At 32.1% G+C, this 26589-nt stretch overlaps 1 protein-coding gene across 1 annotated transcript in view; it reads left to right on the top strand.

Moving 5' to 3' along the window:
* The first annotated feature begins 811 nt into the window (after window positions 1-811).
* LOC146999040 (uncharacterized) overlaps window positions 812-26589 on the top strand; it is a 92167-nt gene continuing 66389 nt past the window's right edge. The window contains exons 1-3 of the mRNA XM_085812245.1: window positions 812-879; window positions 5884-5922; window positions 18257-18318. Coding sequence (XP_085668371.1) covers window positions 812-879; window positions 5884-5922; window positions 18257-18318 — 169 coding nt within the window. The remainder of the gene's footprint in view (window positions 880-5883; window positions 5923-18256; window positions 18319-26589) is intronic.

The following is a 26589-nucleotide window of genomic DNA, read 5'->3' as shown; positions in this document are numbered from 1 at the left end:
TCATTTAAATAGCTGCAGTCAAATTCTGTCATTGTATCAGATTATGTGTCTTTGAGTGACATAAATAATGAATGAGATGTTTCAAACTAATCTTGTTACTGAATTTACAAAAACGTGTAGAATAACTAATAGAAAATGTATAGAATAACTAATAGAAAAAATAATAACTTAAATATTATGATATAAACCATATGTATAACATAATTATGTATTTATATGAAATAGTTAAAAATATTTATTTTGATATTTTTCAGCGTAGAATTTAATTTGTTATGTAAATCAAATGGTTACTATTATTTATTTAAAATAAGATATTACTGAAAGATATGCATGAGCTATCAACACAGCTGTTGCGTGAATGGTACAAATAATGAAGTTCTATCAATTTTTAAAAATATTATTATTTAGATGAAATTTTATGAAAAGTGCTGTAATTTTGGAAACTCTATATATATTTGAACAGAAGTTATATCACAAAATAGAGAAATTTTTTTTCGATAATTCAATTATGAATTAAAAACGTTTTTGTAAAATTTTGAATTATAAACACATACCCAGACATTGCATTACTTCATTGTTGAATTACATTGTTTAGTTACAAGTCCAATCTGCGAAGATTTTCAGTTTGCTTAATTAATAACTTTTTCCATGATTAATTCTATTGCCTAGCAGGTGGTATCAGTGTATTCCTCTCGAGTAGGGCTTTACGATGATATAAAATTCGCTTATGGTATCACAATTTGTCCACAGTATAAAAAAATCATAATACAAGAGCTCAAAGAAACGCGTCTGTCACTCATATGTATCACTCATGTATCTGTATGACATAGAAGGAAAGACAAGAATTGGGGAAGAAGGGCACCACTCTTCTACCATTTGGTAAATTGGTTTAGTGCTATCTTCCCACTATCTAGAGCATCCAAGGGTAGCAAAGTATAGCACAGAGATTACAGGAAGCTCCACACCAGATGCCACCACACAGTGATGCCAGTCGACGTTCTAATCCACACCTCAGGACTGAGTACACAAATGGCCACAGAGACATCACCGATCCACCTATCCGAACCCCAGCCGTTTATTGATATTAACAAAACAGATACATTATTTACAATGTAATACAAAAATTTTGAGCAAAATATAGTAAAATAGTAATGTACAGAATTTTGAATATAATACAAAAAATTAAACATAATATATGACATAACTTATTAATTAATGAACGTAATTTTCAACATAAAATATGACAGAAAGAAATGGTAGTAATGAAGAATATTTTATGAAACACATCAGTCTGGTATGATAATGATGTTCGTATGTAATTTAGAACAAAATATATGTACAAAATCTGTAATTCAAAGTCTAAAGTTCAAAGTCTGTATTCAAAGTATATAAGACTATAGATATAGTACAAAATCTGTAGTTCAAAGTCTGTAAGTAATGTTTATGTAATTCATATATATAGTTCAAATAGATTTTGCAAATATACAGTTCATGTAAAAACATACAGTCAAAAGTCTTTAATCCGGACATCCATAATCTGGAATGATTTATAATCCAGACCTCAGAGCTACAAACTTTCCCACGAAGTTGATCTGTCAGCACTATCCTTATCTTTAGGGCAGATGTTTTTATTTTATTCTGCTTATAATTCCTTACTAAATGTAGTATTTCATTTTGATGTACTCAGTCTTTGATATGATTTAAATCAAATTCCTCGTCATTATAAATATCAGGAATACACATCAAGTAGTTTTCTGCTTGCAATTTTCTAATTTCGGCTGTGCGTAATGTATGCTTTACGCATGCCCGCTGTGAAAGAAATGTTTAATAAAGTAAACAAATAAATATTAAGCTTTTTTTTTGTAAATTTTGATACCCTTTAGATCATAATTGCTCTTTATTTCATAAATTATGGTTTCATATTTTTAATTTTATGATTTCTGCATGCCATCTTACCAGATTCAAACTGATGATCTATAATCCGGAAAAACCGATAATCTGGAATTGCCGAAGTCCTGACGAGTCTGGATTAAAGACTTTTGACTATAGTTCATTATATATTTCATATACGTAGTTCAGGTAGTTCTAATAAAGAGTTCAGATAGTTCAATATATCAAAAAATTTAAGTTTCTAAAATATAAATAGTTCTAAAGTTTAAATAAATTGTAGTTTATCATAATGTTCAGAGTTTATCTGTAAAATAAAGTTCATATAGTTCAAAGATAATGATTCTTAGTCAGTAGATCATGTATATGGTATGTTTATAGTTCATACCGTTATAATTGTAAGTTCATTAAAAATTCCTAATAAAATACAAGAGTTCATAATTGGTGGTAGATAAAGAAAGTACAATACTATCTCATGAAATCCAGTACTTAAAAACACACCACTCCTGTATTCAGTATTGCGATGTAAGAGTTTTCATAAGATATTTATGTTTGACAGAGGTCTGAACCAAGGTGGAATAACTTTAGCATAATTTTGGAAACTGAATTTATAAGATGTTTTTGGTGGATCATAAATTTGCAGAAAGCTTGGGTATTGGAAGATGGAATTGGGATGTGGGAGTTTTCAGTTAATGGACAACCAGCAATATAGTGTTCTGGAGTACCTACTTTGCCACAACAGCAATGGTCAGTATGAGAAATGCCATGCTTTGTGAAGTAAGCAGGGAATGGGCCACGTCGAGAAATGTAACTAACCAAATGTGGATTGACTATTAGGCAACTGCTTTTGACATGAGAGAGGTGATAGGTGACTCATTTCCAATATTTCCGAAGTGTGCTTTTATCCACGAAAGTCGGGGCCTCAGTTGTTCATTATTTCGGAGGATTGTTTGTATAGATTTAATGATAGTGCAATAGCCTTTGGTTATATTTAAAATGAATGGTCTTTGAATACATTGGAGATGCTTGATTTTATGTCCTTGCATTGGCTGAGCCCAAATAGCTGCAACATAGGTGACTATTTTTTCAGAGACTAATTTCAAAAAGATTTTTTGAAGATGTGGCTTGATGCCCCAGTTTCATCTGTGCATAAATTTTAGGTTTTTAGCCGTTTTTTAAGATCCAGAATATGGTTAATCCAGTTAATTTATTATCAAAAATGACTCCAAGGTATTTTAAGTTTTTAACTATTTTAACACGATTTCTGTTAATGGTAATACAAAGTTGTCATGTAAGGGATCCACCTTTTTTATTAATCAATAAGATTTGAGATTGGCTATTTCAAGTTTTAGCTTGGAACATCGTTGGTATAAGAGGTGACAAACCTCATTTGAGTTTCGTTGTAATTATTCATTCGTATTTCCTGTAACGAAGAGAGCTACATCATCTGCATATGCTAGAACTTTTTTATGACTGGGCCAAGGAGCTTCAACTACATTGTTAAAAGTGATGTTCCATAATAAGGGTCCTTGTAAATAGTTCAATTATTATGAAGAAGGGGACGATCTGAGAGGTAAAAATTTTTGAATATATTGTATATATCGATAGGACAGTTTGCTTCCTTAAGAGCTTGGATAATAGCCGGCCACCGTAAGTTATCAAATGCACTTTTGAGGTCTATACTGATAAATGCTGTATGTTGGCCCTCATTCTATTGGTTAATAAAATTTCCTTAATATTAGATAATGAATGCAGGGTAGATCTTCCAGTTTGAAAGCCTGCAAAAAAAAAAGTATAAAATCAGCATTTTGATATTATGACTTCAATTTTTGAAGTTGCGTATTTAATGTACTTGTTTTTAATGTGTATTAATATAAAGAATATCACATTAATAGAAATAAATTAAACAGATAAAATACTAAAATCATAACTATACACAGGAATAAATACTGTAAACATAAAAAGAAATTTAAAATACAAAATTAAAAAAAAATTAAACAATTAAAACTTGAATTAAAAATTCTGCTGTGTGTGAAATAATTCAAAACAAGGATCCACATCTGTATGTGGATCCTTGTTTTGAATTATGTTGGACTGTTCCAACATTGCGTATTTCACACTAAAAATACGTTGTTTACTTTCGCTTTTCCTTGGTTTTAGCGAACACAACACATCTTCTCTTACCTTTATTACCTTTTCATCAACGTAAATTTTCAGAAACTGTCTTCCAGTTAGACGGAAAGGTAGAGTGTCTGGTGATTTTGGACAAATTTTTAAGTTTTTAAGTAAGGTTTCTTAGCCATGGCTAACAGAATGAAAGTGAATGCCCAGCACATGTCCCAAAGCTTCTTCAAAAGACACTCGGAAATATTTAAACCTCGAACACTGTGTGACATCAGGTTTATATTAGAAAACTTCCTGTTTTTCTAAATCGAAAACCACGATGACTGGAAAGTGATCAAGGAAAAACCCCCACTGGTGGGATATCCGTTACAGATCACATCAATATATACATTATATATAATTACATTATATTTAAAGTAAATACATTATATACCAAAGTATAATGATCATTCAAGACACTATATATAATGACTTGTTAAATTGAGTAAGAAAAACAAAAATGCAGTCTTTTTTCCTGAGAAATGCGAGCAAGATGCATTATCCGTTGAGAAAGCTGATAGTCTTTTCCGTTCTGTAATGATGTTGTAAAGTTACTTTTTAATTAACCAAGAAAGCTTATGTTAAGCTTCAAAATAAATAGAAAAAAAAAAAAAATCGTAACGAAATAAACAAACGCCTGTTACTTTTTAATTTACAGGCACACTTATAAAGAGCAGTGATTTCCAGTTTGTGTTTTTTTCAATAAATCTCTCAAAACCAGTTGTTTTTTTTTCAATAAATCTCTCAAAACCAGAAACACAAGACAGAAACTAATGCCAGTACATGAAGGTCAAATGCCCTGTGAAAACAATTACCACTTAGCTCCATTTACTGTCTTTTAAAAATTCAAATAAATCATTCCGTTTTAATGTTACGTATATGTGGCACTGGACTCGTAGGAGCAGAACACAATGCAGGTCCTGCAAATCCTATTTTGGATTTAAATGATTTTCCTTAGTTGCATTGATGGTGTAAATATTTGTAGAAACTATTAGTAAAAACAGTTGTTTAAACCTTTATAATTGATGTTAAACATGTACTATATTACTAAAAAGATTACTTTTTAAAAGTAGCTCAGTTTTTGCACCGATAAGCTGTAGAGTCATTAGGTTATTTTGAAGCAGGTGTGAGGGCTTAATTTCTAAAATTAGAAGTGCTGGAGCCCTATGTAAAACTATCGGGAAAGAACAAAAATAAACAAATACACAAAATGACTAGAAAAATAAATAATAATTAAACTTTTAAATTATTATTAAAATTAAATAATTAATAATTTTAATAATCAAAAATGTAATATTAACATTTAATAAAATGTAAAGACATATATAAGGTATTTCTCTCGCCTTCTTAGCATGCCTTCAAGGTGTAAGGGTCAGCACGCTCGGTGCGTATTCGAGAGGTCCATGGTTCGAGTCTCGGCGAGGACACTGCTCATTTCTTCAGTTTCCTGACATTGAAAAATTCTGTCATGCATTTTATGCATTGCATTGCTCAAATTAAACTTTAAATATTAACTAATCTTGAATTTTCTTTTTTTTTTTCTGGGACAGTATATGTAAGCAAAATTTGAAAATGGGCATAGAACTATCTAAATTTAAGGTGCAGTCTAAATTCACTTGCAGAGAAATCTAAATTTATGTGCAGTTTTATTAAATGCACATGTGTGCCAGATTTGGTGCTTTAGTGGGTATACTGTGGCTGCGATTTGATATGGTTCCGGTAACAGAATTGTACAAACTTTTTTAATTATAGAAAACTGCAATTTTCATTATTACATAATATGAAACTATATTTCTTATTTGTAATACTCAGTTTTTCATTTTATTCATTTAGGAGGAGTCTAAAACGACGAGCAGACACTGAGGATGACAGGTAAGATTTTATCTTTTTTCACTTTGCTTGTCTTTGTACATGTTCAGTAGAGTTTCCATTATCCAGATTCCTAGCAGTCGCAAATCTTTAAGAGTGAAACTTAAAAAAAATTACATCTCTCTATAGAATTAAAAATTATTAAACATAATAAAGTAAGCTAGCAAAGAATAAACCCAAGTGAATGAAACACAAAAATTTGCAGATGCTAACTTTATGAAATTTTACGAAAGTAATTTGGTGTATGATCACTTTTGTTATCTCCTTACATTTTTCAATTTTGGGAAAAGAAAATAAGTATTTTAAAAAAGGTTTACTTTATTCAAAATCACAATGATATGAAATAAAAATATATGATATGGTATGAAAAAATACTGAGCTTTATATTCGAATTCAGCTCCAGGCTACAGTGCTTTTCTACAAATTATTTAAGTTTACAAACAGTTTTGGGAGCCACTGTATATATGCTGTGCAGTAAACAGTATAAAGCTGCATTCACACCAACGTGCTCACGCCTAAAGCGTTAACCAATCAGAAGCGAGCTGAGAGGTGGCATTTGCGGGATGGCCGGATACTCACGCGGTCTCCGACCATCTTGATGGATTTTCCAACTTTTTTACGCTTGACGCGTCATTTCAGGCGTCTGGTTTCAAACGTCCAATTTATATCATGGTTTTTAAATGATTCCACGTTTAAGCATTCTTCTCAATGAAAAAAAAGTCAAATGAACTAATCTTAATTAAAAAATGCATATGCTAATAAAATAAATAGCTTTATAAATTATTTAAAGGAAAATTCTCAAGTTTATTAGCAGTAATAAATCTTAATAATCAACCATAAATCATGTATGGTTGATAACTATTACAACTGTTGATAACTATTACACTGTCCAACTTATCATAGCCCGCATGCCATATTTTCTTCATCAAACATTTCGGGAGCCAAGAATGAAAAGTCTTATGTTAATTAAAAAAATATTTTATTTAGACTAAAAAGAAAACTTTAAAATATTCGTAATATATTAATGAGAGCATTGTGGCCGTAATTGTTTAGCAACAAAACCTTTTATGTCCACATCAGTACTTGTTGTGGTTAGTCTAATTATATCTTCAAGAGTGGAATCTTTCAAACTGTTTCTATATTTTGACTTTATATATTTCATATTGGAGTATGCACGCTCCAAAATTCCAAGTTTATCAAGTCACCATAAGTCTGAAATTTTTGCATCGTCTACATGTAGCGATATAATGCTATTTGTGCTATCTGAAGTTTCCATCGTATTAGTCTTACCCATTAGTGTCCATCCAAGCCGCATTTCCATCAAGACTAGACCTGAATCTAACTGTTTATGTTTCCGGTATACAGTTTACCTGCGACATCAGCCCCTACGAGTCCACGAATCTCGTCAGGAGAGAATTGATACAACAGATCTACTTTATCATTCAAATCAGACAGGAAAATTTTATCTTTCTTAATTTCAATCATAAATTTACCTTGCGGTACTTTTGGGACTTTGGAACAAATTTTTTCTTGATTTAACACCTCGAAATTACATCGATGATTATACGAAAAGTCACTAAGGCAAATCAAGTGTCTCTTATGTGTTTCCGTAGTTTCTGTACCGCTGAACAAACTGTGTGTTAAAATTTCTTCGCCAATACACATTCATATCCCATTTACATTATTGCAAAATTTGACAAATAAGATTTACTGCTGCCTGAGTCAATTAGTACCCTTGTGTATTTCGTATTGTTCTTATTCCTAAGACGAACAATAAGTGTTTGCAAGAGAACTTTATGAGTAGCTGTTTTGTTAGATAGAGCGGAGTCCTTACTTTTGATTTGTTTCTCCTCAACCTGGAGCAATCGGTTTGAATTTTCGGGATTACGTTTTTCAGTACACATTAATTTAAAATGAGCCTTACCACAAATCTCGCACAGTGGTACTTTCATTTTACAAAATCAAGAAATATGCTTTCTTACTGCTAAACATCTGAAACATGCGCACCCCTTTTTAACAACATTTGCTTTTTCTCTTCATAAGGCAAATTATCAGCATACCTACACTGGCTACTCATATATGCTTTGTTACAAAATACACAAGTTTCCTTTTTAATATCGCCCACCAGCGGCCGAGCGGTAAAGTCGCTGAACACTGGTAGTTCGGTCCGAGGTTCGAATCCCGCGAACGGGCGTTTTCGTGGTTTTCCCCTGTGTAACGTGTATACAAGCCAATTTCCCTTAGAAAGTCCTCCACGAAGGCATCCCGCCCCTTAGGCAGATAGCCCTAGTGTGCTTTGCCATAATTAAATATACCAAACACCTTTTTAATATCCGAAGAGTTACATAACTCTGCAGCTGTTGGAGTAAATCTTTCCTGTCGTGCTGACGTGGGTGAAATAACTTTGCTTTTGGTTTCACTGTTAAATCTGGTTCGTGCTAGATGCATTTTTTCTTCGCTTTCAATCTCACGAGATAAAAATTTCATCAGTTTATCTAACTTATGAACAGTTTCTTCTTTAGATGTTAGGGATATGGAATTCAAATTTCTTTCCCAAACTCTCAATATGTCGACAGGCAAGCAAGATTCAATCAACGGATACAATATTGAATAATTTGTTCTGGAAACACCTAACATATTTAAAGACCTTAAATAAGTTTCAATCTTATCGTAAAGTTTAAAAAGAGGCATTTTAGGGCCTTTACCGATTGCGTTATTCATCATCAATGAAAGAACTTCTCTAATATACATTTCTATTAACATGTCAGTTCGGCCCAATCTCGCCTTTAAACATTGTATTACGTTTTCATAACTATCAGCTGTGGCCTGAAATGATTCAACAAGTTCTCGCACTCTTGAGCCCTTTAATGTAGCTTGTAATAAATACTGATAGATATCCTCCTTTGCGATTTCATTATCATTGCATATCTTCTCAAATTGTGCCCAAAATGACAACCATTCTTTGATATCACCGCCGAACAACTTAAATTCTATTTTAGGAAGCTTAAACTTCCATTTCGATGAATCATTAACTATTTGAGAATTAGATAGGTTTGTGTCAATAGCAGTAGAGTTTTGGTTTGACATGTGAATCCGGGTTTTCACTCTAAATTTCCACAACAGAATTCTTTTGTGATATTCTGCTGTAGTTTGAATCTCTTCGTCAAATTCTTCTGGTTTCAAATTACTTTCGATTTCAGAATCAGCTATCTTAAGGGATTCAAACTTATCGTTCAAGAGTTCTAAGTCTTTTAACAAATTTATATCAACAGAAGACTTACAGTGTCTCAAAAAAGTGATGGGACACTTGTGCTTTACAAAAGGAAACTGCAATAAAATAAATTAAAAAAAAAATGTAAAATTTTTTGTGGGTGTGTTTCATACTTAAATTTAGTAACAATTATTACATAACATACATTTTCTCAAAATATTAAAATATTAATTTAATAAATACAATTGTTTAGAACGGAGCAGAAAATGGCTCACTTAAGTGATGGGACACTACGTACTATGCAACAAAAATCGTCTGAAGTAAACAATAAAAATATCTTTTGGGGTATTTATTTTTACTCAAAAGCAATTGCCAATAATTTATAAAATCGTCTGCAGTATTTCTCTCCAGTTTGTTTTGGAATTTTTTTGTTTTTTAGCTCTGTGCAGCCATGAATGTTAAACAAAAAGAAACTTTGCCTGGAATTCGAATATTAGTTATTAATTTGCATATTGAACGTGGAAAATCTATTAGAGAAACTACTGAAACAGTTAACTTCAGTCATTAAACAGTTTTCAATATCATTAAACGATATAAAAAGAATCATATGATTCAGGTTAAAAGAAGACCTGGCCGACCATCAAAGCTATCCAATGGAATAAAGCAAATTATCGTTCGAAATATTTAAAAAAATCCAAGAATGAGTGCTCCTAAAGTTGCTGCTGATTTACAAGCATTATATGGAGTAATTGTTAATCCTGAGACTATTAGAAGAGTAATTTGATCTACTGGATATCACGGTAGAGCAGCCAGGAAAAAATTCTTCGTAAGTGAAAAGAATAGAAAACTCAGACTGGCTTTCGCAAAATCCAACATAAATAAGAATTCTGATTACTGGAATGAAGTTACATTTGCTGATGAGAGTAAATTTAATATATTTGGTTCTGACGGTAGAATCTTGGTGTGGAGAAAACCCAGGGAAGAATTTCGCAAACAGAACTTGGTGCCAACAGTAAAACATGGTAGAGGAGGAGTTATGGTATAGGGGTGTATGTCGTCCACTGAAGTCGGTAATCTTGTTTTTATTGACAGTATAATGGATCAGTACAAGTATATTGACATTTTAAATCAAAATTTGAAATCTTCAGCACGAAAATTGAACCTTCATAACGATTTTAAATTCTACCAGGACAATGACCCCAAGTACAGTGCTTTGAACATTATACTCTGGCTGCTGTATAACTGTCCTGAAATAATAAAAACACCCCCACAATCTCCACAATTAAATCCCATAGAGAATATTTGGCAAGAATTGGAATCAAGAATTCGCAAACACACCATTTCTTCAAAACAACAATTAAAATCGGTGCTTCAAGATTAATGGGGTAAAATCACTCCAGAAATCCCAAAAAAATTAGTCGAATCCATCCCAAGAAGATTAAATCATGTTTTAAAAGTAAAAGGAAATCCAACAAAATATTAAAACCTTTTAAAAAGTAAAATTTTTGGATAAATATTTGATGGAAAAGTAAGTGTCCCATCACTTAAGTGTCCCATCACTCAAGTATTCTGCTCCGTTCTAAACAATTGTATTTTTATTAAATTAATATTTTAATATTTTGCGAAAATGTATGTTATGTAATAATTGTTACTAAATTTAAGTATGAAACACACCCACAAAAAATTTTACATGTTTTTTAAATTTATTTTATTGCAGTTTCCTTTTGTAAAGCACAAGTGTCCCATCACTTTTTTGAGACACTGTATCTAGTTCAGATTCTATTTTCTAAAGAATTCTGGTAATGTACGTTCTCAAACCACCTCTCTTTTTCTTTAGTAATGTCGTCTACTGAATCGAACTGTTAACTGATTGTTTACTGAATCGAACATGTAACATATGAGATCTTAAAGAATTCAACAAGTGCCTTTCAAATTCAAAATGCATAAATTCATTAATATCAATCTTCAATTACTTTGCTTTCGTCTCGGCAAGGTATGCCAAATTAATATTGCATCAATTCAATAGACAATATTAATTAATGTATAAAGCATTCCAACAGTAGGTAAGCAAAATAATATTTACCTGAATGATCGGGTTCTTCATTCAGGTATATCCAAAAAATACGCACAGGTTCAGCTTTTTAAAACTTTAATCTGTACGCAAGTTATAAAAGAGAGGGTTATTACAAGAGATCAAAAACTGTGCATCCATTTCTTAAGGCATTCATAAACAAACTAAACTAAAAATAAAACACTGATTACAACATAAATTGTTAAGCGCGCGGTAAAAAACTTAGGCAATCAGTTCTAATCGTTATGCGCGTGCATAGGCGGATATATTACGTATCCCAACAGCAAAAGCATGCATGTCTTGATTGATGCTTGTAGGATTTATGTGTGTTTTCCTGTTCTGCTTTGTATAATTTTATGATATTGGTATTTCTATGGATATCTTATGCATATAAACAAAGATTTTAAAAAATGAAAGGTTTCCATTGTTAATGTTTGTGTAAAAGGACTCTTTTAATTAATTTGTTTTAGTGTGTTTTGGAAGTTTATTTTGGTTTGTCAGCATTATCAATAGAGATGGTCCATATGAAACAGCGAAATATTTTATATGATACTAGACATTTATATGATACTAGATACATACATTTATCCTTAAAAGCATGTGACCAAGCATGTGACAAAATGAGACAAAAAAATTAACATAAAGCTAACTATTAGTAAAACGTAAATGTCACTTATCTTTCAAATATGTCCAACCTATTATAAGTGTCCTTAAAAGCATGTGACCAAGCATGTGACAAAATGAGACAAAAAAATCAACATAAAGCTAACTATTAGTAAAATGTAAATGTCACTTATCATCTTTCAAATATGTCCAACCTATTATAAGTGTAAAATATTTAATGCTACTTAATAAACTGTATGAACTTTATTTTATTCTCAAACTTATTAATAATTATGTTAATTCATGTTTAGTAATAATGCATACTACTTAGGGATCTTTTATTTTTTAGGATGGTATTACAAAAGTGAAATTCAGGCATAGAATAATATTTTTAATTGAATTTATTCAGTTCTCATTTGCTCATAGGTCCTTAATTTTTTCATTAATGGTCCTTAAAGTCCTTAAAAGTACTTAATTTCCATGTGCAGAAATGTGTACGAACCCTGTATTTCTAAGAAATAGTATAGCTTTGGCAAGATCTTCATTTGATAACTTTAGAGCTGATTTGATAAACTTTAGAGCTGAGAAACGTCTTTCCACACTGACTTTCTCCCGCCTTCTTGGCATGCCTTCATATTGTAGTGGTGTGCACACTGGGTGCGTATTTCCAGAGGTCTGCGGTTCGATTCCTGGCAGAGGCATTGCTCATTTTTCATCTTGCCTGCTTCCAAAAAATACCCAATGTTTCTACAGTGGCGCCTGAATTAAAAGGGTGGTGGATGATGATTTTCCAAACCCAAGATTTGGCGATTGGGTTCCCTGAAAAAACCCCAGTTGCCCTTTAAAAGGGGAAGTATATAAGGTATTTCTCTTGCCTTGTTGGCATACCATCGTGGTGTGGTGGTCTGCACGCTGGGCGCATATTCCAGAAGTCCGTGGTTTGATTCCCACCTAAGGCATTGCTAATTTTTCATCTTGCCTGCCTGAAAAAAATTCCTAATGTCTCTACAAGTGCTTTCAATATTATCAAAAAATTTTTCTCAAAATCAAATTTATCACTGAAAGAGGATAATAGAGACTAAGTTGCAATGTCTGCAGTTTGACTGTAGTGATTTGAATCCTCCAATTGCTCTGAAAATAATTTCATTCTTATTGAAAGTTTATAGATGGCTTTGTTCGTTCGATGTTCCAATCGAGTTATTGTTGTCATTTTTCTTCCGCTGGGTGCAACTCTCGCTTTAGCTTGCACCAAATGAACTTGAATCAAATCTCTTATTTGTACTCGAACAAAGGTCACAGCTGAATATGCAAGTTTACTCACATCACTGAAGAAATGAAGTGAGACATTTTCTATATCACGATCACAGTGGTATTCTCAGTCTTTCCAGACACTTCAAATCATTCAACCATTTACAGAATTGTGATTTTCTATTTGTATGAACTTCTTGGTCCTAAGATAACTTCCCATAGGTGCTGAAGTAAAAGTTTCGGCACAAGAGTTATGGGGCAAGCTATTCCCAAGGCTGCGTTCAGACGGTGGCGTATAGGGCATAGAGGCATAGCCATAAGGGCATAAAATACAGGAGTTCTGTCTACACCTACGAGGATGGGATGTAAGCTGTGGCCAATGAGAGAAGCTAAATTTGCGCATGCGTGGATGTGTCTGCAACTTTCCCATGCTGTTCTCCTGCTCGATTGATTTCCCGTGTTCGCTCTGTTTGTTTTTTTAACAGCGAAATCTTCTGCAGAACGCCGCTTCGTTTTAGCTTCACTCTGATTGGTCAACGCTTATCCCAAACTCGGTGTAAAGTTGAAAACTTTGAACCCTATGCCACGAGCTCTAAAGCAAATTTTGTGACGTAGCACAGACTGGTTAACTTGGCAACGGAGCTTGGCTTTAACCACTTATGCCCTTTACGCTCCCGTCTGAACATAGCTTAAAGGGCCGTTTCCACTGGGGTTTATCTGAGCTAATAAACACAACTAATGTAGTAGACCCATCTCTAAAACTAGTTTTTCCCCATAGGGCAGCAAGTAGAAAAATCTGAACTGTAGGCACAGCGGAGCTAGTCGACGCATGGAACTGACTTCGTTAGCTCAGATAAACCCCAGTGGGAACGGCGTTTGAAGGGTCGAATATTTTGTGTGTAGTAGCTAAAATCTCTCTTTTATACAAAATTTCTGGTAGATAGTAGGTGATGTTAGTAATATTAAGGCAAAGGTAATCTCCACATCGTACCCAAACCATTCCTAATACATTTGTGGTACTAGAGAAATTATCTGTTGGGTCACTGTATTTCCAACCACGTAATTCTAGCTTTCTTGTGGCCCACCAGTGGTCGAGTGGTAAAGTCGCTGAACACTGGTAGTTCGGTCTGAGGTTCGAATCCTGCAAACTGGCAGGCTGCATGGGCGTTTTCGTGGTTTTGCCCATGTGTAACGTGTATATGAGCCAGTTTCCCTTAGAAAGTCCTCCACGAAGGCATCCCTCCCCATAGGCAGATAGCCCTAGTGTGCATTGCCGTAATCTCAGTAAACCATAAACCAAACTAGGTTTCTTGTAGCTAAAGTATCTGAAGCAACTTGTATGAACTGTTGCAATTCTAAATTATTTTTCACACTCACTAAGCAGTTATCTACATAAAAGCTCTTCTTCAATTGCTCAATAATATCCACTTTATACATTGGGTTTCCATTTAGTTGTTTCAAAGTGGATTCTAGAAGATGGTGAATTACAGAAACTAGCAAAAAAGGGCTACTTGTAACTCCACATTTTACCCTACAGTGCCTGTAATACTTCAGTTTTCCATCAGTTCTATACCATAAGAATCTTAGTCTTTATCCTTAGGGTTGAGACTTATTTGTAAGAATGCTTTTCATATATCTGCAGAAACTCCTATTCTGTTCATTCAGAATCTATGAAGAATTGAAGGAATCAGTTTGATAAGGTTCTGACCTTTTTCTAGACGATCATTGAGACTAGGTGATCCTTTCTGTTTGGCTGAGGCATCAAACACTGGCCTGATTCATGTAGTACTGTTTTCTTTTACTAGGTGTCGATGTGATAGATAATGGCACGTTACATCAATTTCGCTTTTTGGTTCTTCTTCTATGATGCCTTCTCATTCCCATTCACTAAAAACTTCTCCATAAGCATCATAAAGTTTCTCAACTTTTAGTCATTTTACTGTAGAATCTAATCTCTTTACAGCTAAGTCATAGTTATCTTTTAGTGGTAGATGGTTATAAAGCCATGGCAAGTTGACTTGAAAACGTCCCTCATCAATCACCTTTAGTAGACAAGAAATGATCTCTTGCCTCTTCTTGAAGTTCTAGTTTATTTTTCTTCTCTGAGGGATCTAGAATTCCAAGTGAATCTAGAGACTATAGATCGGATATCGATACTTCCTTATTCAACATGGATGTGACGAGCAGTGTGGAATTGTCCGAGATCTCACACATACCATTTTTCCCAAAAAGAGTCCAGCCAAGTTTAGTTTCTATAGCAGCAAGGCCTGAAGTAAGCAATTTAAATTCTCCGGTCATCAACTTGCCTGCAATGTCAGCGCCGATAAGTATTTCTTTTGGTCCATTAGTATTGTTGCATACAGAAATATTGTTCTCTTTAAGCTCTCGAATCCACTCGCCTTTGGCAACTGGTGGTATAGTTCCACAAATAATATCTTGGCTAAGAGCTTTTAAGTTACAATGATAAGTTCCATCCGTTTTAGACAAAAACACTGTAAAAACATTATGGTTTATGACATCAGTACATGGCCCGCCAAATAATGAATGGCTCAATCTTTCTTTAGATGTACTCTCAAATTTCATTTCATCTGCAGTGCTTTTTAGAATATAAGATCTTTGTGAAACTGAATCGATAATAGCAGGGGCCTGGTGCTTTCTTACCCGTGCTTTCAACGTAACCGTTAAAGTTTGCAGAAACACATTTGCTGTTCTCGCCAAATTGGCGAGGGTTTCATCTCGTTTAGGTACTGCATCCATATTTGTATCTCTATTCATGCTAACAGGAACTGGAGATTTTGATTCAGCTTGGATATTTCTACATAAAAGTATATGGTGTTTCTTCCCACAATTCACACATAATGTTCGTTTTTTTACATTTAGCTATTACATGTTTTCTGTCTAAACATAAAAAGCAACTGCACAAAAAGTACATCAGTTGAATTTTGTTCTGATGTTGCTATTAGAGTAGAAACAGAAGGTGTTTTGGAAAATTCTGTGCGGATTTCCCACTGAAAGGGCCCAGTTTCCCACTGAAAGGGCTCCACGAAGGCTCATAACTCTCGTAAATTTTGTTATATTTAAATAACCCTAATTCTCAAACTACAACAACTATCACACTAAATTGGGGTAGAAGACTTCGAAACAAGATTTTGAATAAGACTCCGGATCCCCACTGGCAGAGCATTTAAAATCGCTAAGCACAGCTAGCTCGACACAGGTTCAAATCCTGGCCAACGAGCTGGTTGCATGGAAGTTGATGGTAGGACAACAACAACTGAAAATTAAGAAAAAAGAACCTAAAATCAGTATAAAACTCTACCGATTACTAAAGCAATCTAGCAAAACTTTTCCATCGGGTGATAAATTCTACTCATACAAGAACAGTTGTATTTTAATAGTGTTTATCAAGTTAAATTTATGAGAACCTACTCAAAGTTTGGTTTTTCAGAGCCTTCGAGATTCATCAGAAAGGTGATAAGATCATTAAGTGTGGGGAGACAAAAAAATGTTTTAAATGAAATAATTTCTGCAAAACGCACGAAGTATGATTGTTATATAAATTAAAAATATGCGAAATTTCTTCTGATGACCTCTTTCAAACAGCATAATATTTCTGCAAAAAGGTAGCACATATTTAGTTCACTCATGGTATTTGGGACTATGAACAGAAGGTTGTCAAAAATTTTTATACTACTTCCTGGTAAGCTATTGAGTTCAAATTTTGTAAATATATTGATTGCGGATGATAATACAATATGGTACAACAAGTTTTATAAAATTCCATTAAATATTTTTTTAATTTAATGTTGACACGATTTTTGCACATATTTTCATTTGCAAGACAAACTACAAAAGTCAAAACTTTAATGTTTGCACTGACATAAAATATTCTTTTAATTGAAATTTGTATATTATTAACGTAGCTTCTGATTTCTGAGTGAAAAGTCAGAAAATGGTTTCGATTATTGTTAAAAAAATATTCATTGTTATTCATTTACTTTATTGGAAGTAAAAAAATTTTATTCATTTTTGAAAAATGATTTTTCAGTTGAAAATTTTCATTGGAGATAAGTTATTAAGATTAAGAAGATAAAAATTTATAAAAAATTAAAAACGTTTTATAACATAAACTTTTTATTCGAAACTTATGAAATTCTTAATAAGCCAATGGCAAAAAAAAAAAAAATATGTGGCATATTTTATTGGGAACAAGAGATTAATTAAACTTCTTTACAATATTCATGTGCAATTTATATCAAGGATTATAAAAGTGCAGACACTTAAATAACGAAATCAAACAGTCGATTTCCAATGTCAAAAATATATATAGGGCGCGACTTTTTTTTCTTATTCATGATATAAATTTGTAAATGAATTTTGTAAAGAATATTATTTAATTTCTTATTCCTGTGCATGTATATACAGATGTATGTGTTCATGTATGCGCATATATATACATACGAACGTATACATGTGTTTACACACATATAAATACACAGACACATGCATAGGACGTGCATACATACATTCCTGAATCCCTTCCGATAGCAGAACAATAGCTAAATTACTTTTCTTTTTTAATTTACTAATCATTTGAGTTATAAATAAAAGCTTATTTTATAAAAATCTCCTTTTTGTATTTTTTAAATTTCTTAAAAAACATCTAAAACAGAAATTCTTATTTCCTCTTTAACTTTCTAACTGGTAACAAATTTCTTATTATTTTAGAACCAGTGTAAGGTCGCCGTTATCGTAAAACATCAAGAAGAGTTCTTGATCCTTAAACTTCCCGCGCTATTGAGGGTCATTCATTAGCTATTGTTATCAGGGTTGGAGGGAAGCTTGTTCCCTTAGGCGCTTGGGGGAGAAAGTGAGACGAAAATACGGGCTATCTGTTTTTGAAGTTTATTTTAAGTCTAACAAAAAGATAGGTCAATCTGTTTTCAAGGAGATATTTAAAATGAACATGTTAAAGTAAAGCAACGCAAAATTGCATTTCAAGACTATTGGTCCATTTGGGCTAATAAATTAATCTCTAACTTCTATGATGCTAAAATTTTTCTTGATCCATTGAATATTTATGTAAGAAAATAGTATGTATTAATGTTATTATAATTCATATTGTAGTTTTTATAATTGCTGAACAGTATTCTTTACAAACTCTTATGTTTAAACAAATAATAATATTATATTCTTTTATTTAGGTCCTCAAAAAGGATCTCCCGAGGTCCACTCCAGATGCCCAGTGTGCCCTCAACGTCAAGGGGTAAAATTAATACTTTTAACTTTTCGTTTTTGTGCTTTTCATGAACAGCCTTCTTTTATATGATAACCATTTGTGATAGTAATTTTTCCATATTTTCTCAATAACAAATCTTTAGATGAGGCCCAGTTAATTTGAAATCGGGTTAATAAGGAATCTTTCATAACTAGCATTCCAGAATTCCTTTGTTAATAAATTGATTTTGTCCGTCGTGCTGAGAAGGGATTATGACTGATTCGACACAAGATGCTTCCTAACTGCATAAACAGTAGAACATTTTTTCTTAAACCCTCAATAAAAGTCTTTTTTTAAGAAAAGAATTTATGAATTTTTGCATGCTAAAAATAGTTGTTTTGCTTTACGTGATGCTAAATTTGACTTTTGAGTGGCATTTTTAATATTGTTGCATTTTCTCTATTCTTCTGACACCAGTTTTTGCGTTATTTTCTTACTTCACGTTCGTACGGGGTTCGTAGATTTGGAGTGAATAACGACGACACTGGATGAAGTATCGAAACACACTTTACTTATCAATATTAATCAGGACCGCTTGAAAACACTTTTACAGTCGTCGAAGATCTACTATAAACACTCTGGAACAATCAGTGACACAGCCTTCAGGTTATCAGGCTATCACGGTGGAGACAGCTTCCTGCAAAGCATCCGACTCTGCTTTCCGGAGTACAGCTCCCGACTCTGCTCAGTCGTTCTCGGAACTCCACGTACTCTCGAGACTCTCCATGCTGCAACTCGCGATGCACTCGCCGACACACGAGCACACTCTTCGGTTCAGTCTTTCCCGGAGCTCAACACGCTCTCTCGATGATGCACTTATTTTAATAGATGTTTTAAACGTGCTTATATAACACTTTTAATGATATTTCTTTATAATATCTTAAGCAATTAAGAACAGCTTAAATTCTTTAAAAAAATGGATTACAGGGAACCGTCTCATTATGACAAGCTACCTCAGTCAATCATTTTTTAAATTTAACCAACATTCCTCATTAAATAAGTAATTAGCAAACATAACTTCTCTAGGATGACCACTATCATTGAAGATCAAAATCTTCAAGAATCGCATATAGCTATCTTAGAGAAAGTTCATTGTACAAAAACAGCCAATATGCAAATCTTCTCATAAATGAAGCCACCATAGTTATTAAATATAATATAGCCCTTAAAAAACTTAGACATTGTTTAGCCGGAACAAAATTTGATATTGTTACAGATTGCGCTGCTTTTGAAAAAAACCATGTCACCATAAGACATAACACCCAGAATTGCTCGATGGGCTCTTTACCTTGAAGACTTACGATTACACAATTACATGATAAAACACCACTCTGGACATCTTATGAAACATGTAGATGCTTTAAGTAGTTTCCCTGTCATGTTAATTGCCATCGACAGTGTCACTCAAAAAATTATTGACTCACAATCAACTGATGACTTCATTACGGGGATCAAACATACTTTAGAAAAACTCCTTTAGATGACTTCTTCCTAAAGAACGGTGTTCTGTATAAAATAGTTGAAGACCAAGAACTATTAGTTGTACCTCAGGCATTGCAAACCGAAATAGTTGAAAATGTTCACTCTAAAGGTCATTTTTCTGCTCTCAAAACGGAATCCATTATTAAACATGAATATTGCATCCCTAATTTATCTGCGTTAAAAAAATTGTTAAAAAAATCATTTTGAACTGCGTACCCTGCATTCTTTCTTCCAGAAAGGCTGGTAAAGCAGAAGGGTTTCTTCATCTGATTCCCAAAGGCGATACACCGCTTGGTACTTATCAAATAGATTTTCTGGGACCACTGCCATTAACAAACAAGAATTACAAATATCTTTTTACAGTTGTTGATGCATTCTCAAAGTTTCTTTGGCTTTATCCTGTTAAATCAACAACCACTCAAGCTGCTGTGTACAAACTGAAATTCCGAATAAATTTCTCAAACTGTTGTGGCGTTCGAAAAATATTATATTTATTACCTTAAATTTCTAAAACAATATTACATATTGGTCCAAATGAATCACTGGGACTCGGACAATGTTTTCCCTCTACCTTTCTTTTAGCACAAGATTCTGAATATGTTTTAATGATTTTGGTAATGTTTGTCTTCCTTAAAGCGCTCACAAAACGAGTTACCCTAAATTTTTCGTCCGCATAGTGGCCGTTTTCATCTTACTAACTGATTTGCTATGGAATTTTGGGTGCATGGCCTATCATTGATGAAACAATAATAGTGAACAGCTTCAAGAAAATGGGGATATCTAATGCTCTTGATGCCATATTCCCACTTATTTTTAGTAATTTTATCTTCCGTAAATTGAGAGGGAAAAATTAGGTGAATAATTTAATTTCCAAAGGACACAGTCACAATAATAATATAACAAATGAAAAGTAATCATGGATAAACTACTACTATCACAATATTATTTCTTTAAAAGAAACCTATAGATCAATAAGAATGTACATAATTGCAACATCTAATAATTTATCTCATTTGTACTTCTTTATAATTTGAATTTCTCTCATTCTCATTGTTGTTCTTGCAACTCCTTAGGCTCAGATCATACATAAATAATTAGAGAAGGTGAATATGCAGCTGATATGGCAAAATTGCACAGTGAATGGCAGTTGGTATTTGCTTTCACTATCATAGATAATTTTTTTGTGTTAGGCTGACATAACATTCAATAGTTAGAAGAGAAAGATTCAATGGGGCCTTTAGTGGTCGATAAATCCATTTTAAAATCTTGGGATGTTCATTTTCTGAATGCATTAAAAAGGGAAACATTCTGCAAATATTTTTTTTAATTTTCAGAAGCTGGTTCTAAAGCTGGGTGGGGTGGAAAATGCAATGCAATACGGTAATTCTGAAGATCATTGCTCGTGGTAGTACAAACGGGAAGGTGATAACTTGCATGCTGTAGAAGACGACACAAATTGCAGTTCCAGATGCATTAAATGCTTTGAGGCCTAGGGAGTAGCAGTGGACAATAATAAGAGTGAAATTCAAGGTATAGGGAAGTAGGAATGAAAATTATTATCATCAGATACTGAAATGTTAATATCACTAAGCATTCTTATTGGAATGTAGGTTTCTTTTAAATAATAATACTATGGTAGTTACCAGTAGTTCATTCATGAATATTTTTGATTGGTTATGATCTTACTGTAATCACATCCTTCAAAATGAAATTGATTGCTTAATTTCCCCGTTGATCTTCATACTATAATATTAGTAAAAAAGGAGGAAAAAAAAGTCTGCAAGTAAACATCTCTTTCTCTGTATAAATAGAGGCATGTATCTTCATGTGCAACTATGCAAAACAAATGTGACTTTTCGTTCTTTAAAAAATTTGTTAGTAAATAGGATGAGAAATTAAGTTCATTTTAAAGACTTAAGACACATGAAATATACATGATCAGAATAAATTAGAAAATTAAGTTCAAATAAATTTTAATCTAACTTACATGTTCAAGTTGCAATAATTCAGTTGTAATAATTAATACTAACAAAACCAAACATCATATTCCCGTTCTGCAAAGTATAAAAATTCTTCTGCAAAACTGCAAAATTTACCAACACTTTGGCTTATTTGATAACTTTCAAATTCACTCCTTTGTTTGCATTTAAAATTTATAACTTTAATTTTCTACAGAAATTTGTGGAGCATAATTTCATTCACTTCAGGGCATAATTTCATTCACTTCTGAATATATTAATAGATGAAGAAGGTTTTTGTACCTTACATAATTTTAAACCTTATGTAATTAATCACAAAATCAAAACATAGATCAGAAACTGCATAAAATTTAATTAATAATTACTACCAGTGTCATACAAAATGCTATGAAATTAATCAATAAAATAAGAATGAGATAAAATATGTGGAATTAATATTCCACATGTGTGAAGTTTGGAAGTTTTATGTTAAATACTTTTTTTAAAATTAAGTATTTTTAAAAATGACCCCTAGTGCATGGGACCTTTCGTAATTAGACACTTCGCTAGTCTTTCATAACATTGCTTTTCTTTTATTAACAAGAAATATTGCATTCATTTATTTAATTTAAGATTTCCAAAAATAATGCTACTGAAAAGCATGAATACTTAAATTTGAAATTAATTTGGTTAACTTAAAATAATATTAAAAGAAATAAATCTTCATGTATACGTCTAAAAATGAGACCTTATTAATTTTCTTTTATTTGAATGATATCTGAATTCTGCATTAGTTTGGAGTAGTAAATAATTGGGCAATTAAATGCCAAGCTGTACGAGAACTAATGTAGTTTACAAATGCACTGAATTTCATTTCCTGCATTAACTTTCAAAGAAAGTAAAATTTTTTTCATATTTGCATCATTTGGATTGATAGAATATGGCAAAGCATGAAAAAGCTATCAGCCTAAAGAGATTTATATATTCATGAATGACTTTGTAAGGAAAAGTAGCTTACATTTCCATTTATTCATGTGTGTGTATATATATATTTACATTGTTAATGGTAAAATCAATGCTTCATTAAAAATTTATTACAGTCAAAAGTCGTTAATTCGGACACCCATTATACGGACCTCAAAGCTACAAACTTTCTGCGCATGCGTCACGTGTAAGACCTTTACTGCTGCGAATATGCATGTGCGCGTGCACAAAATACATCTACGAATGTGCGTTTAATGTATAACGGACGGTATAAGCTAAGCTAAAATTATCTAATTCAGTTAATGTTGCAGATTGCGTTGTTCCTTAATCTTCGAATTGGATGCGGCTTATTATTTTTTTGCAGACTGTTAGAGCAATTTTATAAAAGTAAGCTTGAACTTTCGATTATGTCAAATAGAATTTCTGATATATGTTTACTAATATGTACAAAACGAAAGTATGTTTCGAAATCCATTAAACAAAAAGTGGAATTGCAGCAAAAAATGGATAAAGGCATATCCTTTGTTTATTTAAACTTTAACTTTTGTTTATCTAAACTTTGTTTATTTTTGCGCAATGAATTGGAAGTTGATCTGTCAGCACTATCCTTATCTTCAGGGCAGATGTTTTTATTTTATTTGCCGTATAATTCCTTACTAAATGTAGTATTTCATCTCCATGTACTCCGTCTTTGATATGATTTAAATCAAATTCCTCGTTATTATAATTTGCTTCCGATAGTGAAGAAAGTGACAGAGGTTATTGAAAACGAAAAAATTTCGATTGACAAATTAAGTCTGTATTCTTGACACAGCAATTATAGGACTTGAACAGTGGAACTTTGTAACTGAACAAGAAATTATGTCTGTTTATAGAAAATTAAAGAGAATGTATTATCACATAAAAAACAAAGCAACTTGAACAACTTACATTGAAAGAAATGTTTAAAGTAAACAAATAAATATTAACCTTTTTTTTTGTAAATTTTGATACCTTTTAAATCATAATTGTTCTTTAACATAAATTACGGTTTCATATTTTTAATTTTATAATTTCTGCATGCCGTCTTACCAAATTTAAATTGATGGTCTATAATCCGGAAAAATCGATAATCCGGAATCGCCGAAGTCCAGACGAGTCCGGATTAACGACTTTTGACTGTATTATTTTACTTTTAATACTAACATACAGATGCAGAATTGTTTGAAATTCCAATAAACAATCATAATTTATTTTTAAGAAAACTTATTTTATGATTTATATATTATATTGCATGAATAAGAGAAACATTTATCACGAAATGTATTAAACTTGTATTAGCAGATTCATGCTATCGTAGTAACAAGACTATCATACTTCAAAACTGTATTAACACTGGGCAAAATAAAATCAATGTAAATTCTACATTAAATGTTTAAAAACTTATAAGTATGCAATGGCAGTTGTATATACAATATATATTAAATTTTGTCATTTATAAAAAATTATAAAATGATACTTTTAGAAATAATGTATAAAATTTTAGTTTTCGTTTATAACCAGTTTAACGAATTTTTAGAAAAATATTTTAGGTCATTTCCATCTTTCCGCTGCTGATAATGGTTTATTAAAATATATGGAATAATTAAGTTGCATCTAGTTAGTAAAATAAATGTTAGTAAATTTTCGTAAGAAATTAATACTACTGAAAAAAATATTATTACACTAAAGAATAAACTCGATTCTTGACCACAATGTTCAAGTTTTTGTAAATTTATTTCGTAACACACTCGTACATAAACATATTAGACTGAACTATAAACCAAGTATAATTAATCAGGTAATCCTAAAAAAAGAATAAACCAAACCTAGTAAGCAAAAAATATACTATACATTAAATTCAGAATTCTAAGTGTTTACATAAATTTTCTCGCAAAAGATGTCAAACGTTCTTTTGTCAGATGATTGCAAACGAACACTAACATGATTAATTTTGTTTTCAACAACAGCATTACCGTTTCAATTAAATACCACAACAGTGATTAAATTTTGGAATAATTAGTTATAAATAATAATACAGTCAATTTAAGGCGTAATTTATCGGATGCACAACGACAAAATATTACTATTAGATCTGCATTTTTAATAAATATTTTGCACTCTTACAACTTATTAGACATTATGAACATTGATGTTAATTAATTGCAAAGCTTAAACATTAAAATACTTACTCACTACATATAACAGTGCAAAGTGCATGAGAATAATCTGCATAAAATGAACAAAAAACAGTAATTGTAAACATTTTCTTACTTACCTGCGCTATACAACCAACATGCATTCAGCCATATTTTTTTTTCTGCGACTAGCTTTCAAACACCTTTCTCCTGATTGGCTAATTTCCAGTCAGTCACGTGATTCTTCCACGCAGCTTCTGAAACATTATCTGTAATGTTACAGGCAAATCAGCTGTACCCGCCACAGTTTGCTTTCAAACTGTCACCATTATGGGAAATTCATTTGTAACTATTTGATTTCTGTAACTTTACAAAACTTTTGCCTATAAAGAGCAAACTTCTTTTTTACAGTGCAGTTAAACCAACTGAATTCGAATATTCCCGAGCCTTGGGTACAAAATGATTTTCAAACCATTCATTTATTTATGCTTGTGTCATCCATGCTGTTTTATTTCCACAATATATAATGGGGAAAATCTTTACTCTTCTAAATTCTTGAGGTCATGTATTTTTTCCAATAACAAAAATTCATTTATGCATGCTAAAAATTGTTAGTCTCGCTTCGGAATCTTTGACACTAGTTGGAGCCTTTTCTGTAGATGTTGCCAACGTTATTTTGTGATATATATTGCCAGAAAAGACCAATTTCATCAGCATTGCAAATTGTTCTGGAGATGACGTTTCACTGTGGGTGAATTCAATGAATTCATCTACAAATAGTTCAGGAGTTTCTTAATCAGAAGAAGCTTTTTCACCTGAAATTTTTAATTGCCTTATATCATAGCGATTTTTTAATTTGGTTATTCAACCTGTTGAATTTGTGCATTCAGTTTTTAAGTTAATTTCTTCATGAAATAGTTTGGCTTCAAGCCATCAGCATTGGACCCATCAATGGCAAGCCTTTTTTCTATGCTGTCTGACCCATTTAGTTATCACTTTGTCATGATTGTCACTTTTAGTATAACGGATAATTTTTCTATTACTGGATAATTTTTCATTGTGAGTGGATTGTCAGAACCAGGAAAATGTTTTGTTATGTCATATATAGAGTTGACTTTCCAATGCCAAACTCCTCTCGTAATTAAACCATACCATTATCCATTTTTTGCAGTAATTCCACTTTTTGGATATTTAAATGGGCTTTTGCTTTGTAAATCCTGTTGCAGCTCGAGAATTAGAATCTCATTTCAACATAATCGAAAGTTCAAATTCAATTTTCATAAAATTAAAGTTTGTATAACATATGTAATAACAGAGGCCTGCAAAAAATAATAAGCTAGATCAAATCAGAAAGTTAAGGAACAGCATAATCTGCTATATTAATTGAAATTCCTTGAAATTAGTAAAGTATAATTCTACCCTAGCTCAATGTGTCTGCTATACATTACTGGCTGTTTATCACGAGATTGGCGATGAAAGGCAAATTGTTCTGCTAAATTTTTGTCATGCTACTATTGTGCACAGTCAGTTAAGCCTGAATTGTATTTAGTTGATATATATTTCTTGCACATGCTTAGAATCCTAAATAAGTAAATTCCCACATATACTTATTAGTTATTTATTATACATACTTATGTCTATTTCTTGCACATGCCTAAGGCTTATCTGAATCCCCAATC

Source organism: Stegodyphus dumicola, chromosome 1 (assembly GCF_044657685.1).
Source record: "Stegodyphus dumicola isolate Sdum_Otavi_A_Nest chromosome 1, ASM4465768v1".
Classification (NCBI taxonomy): domain Eukaryota; kingdom Metazoa; phylum Arthropoda; class Arachnida; order Araneae; family Eresidae; genus Stegodyphus; species Stegodyphus dumicola.
The sequence above is the reverse complement of the archived record's forward strand: the minus strand, read 5'-3'. Positions and strand labels throughout refer to the sequence as shown.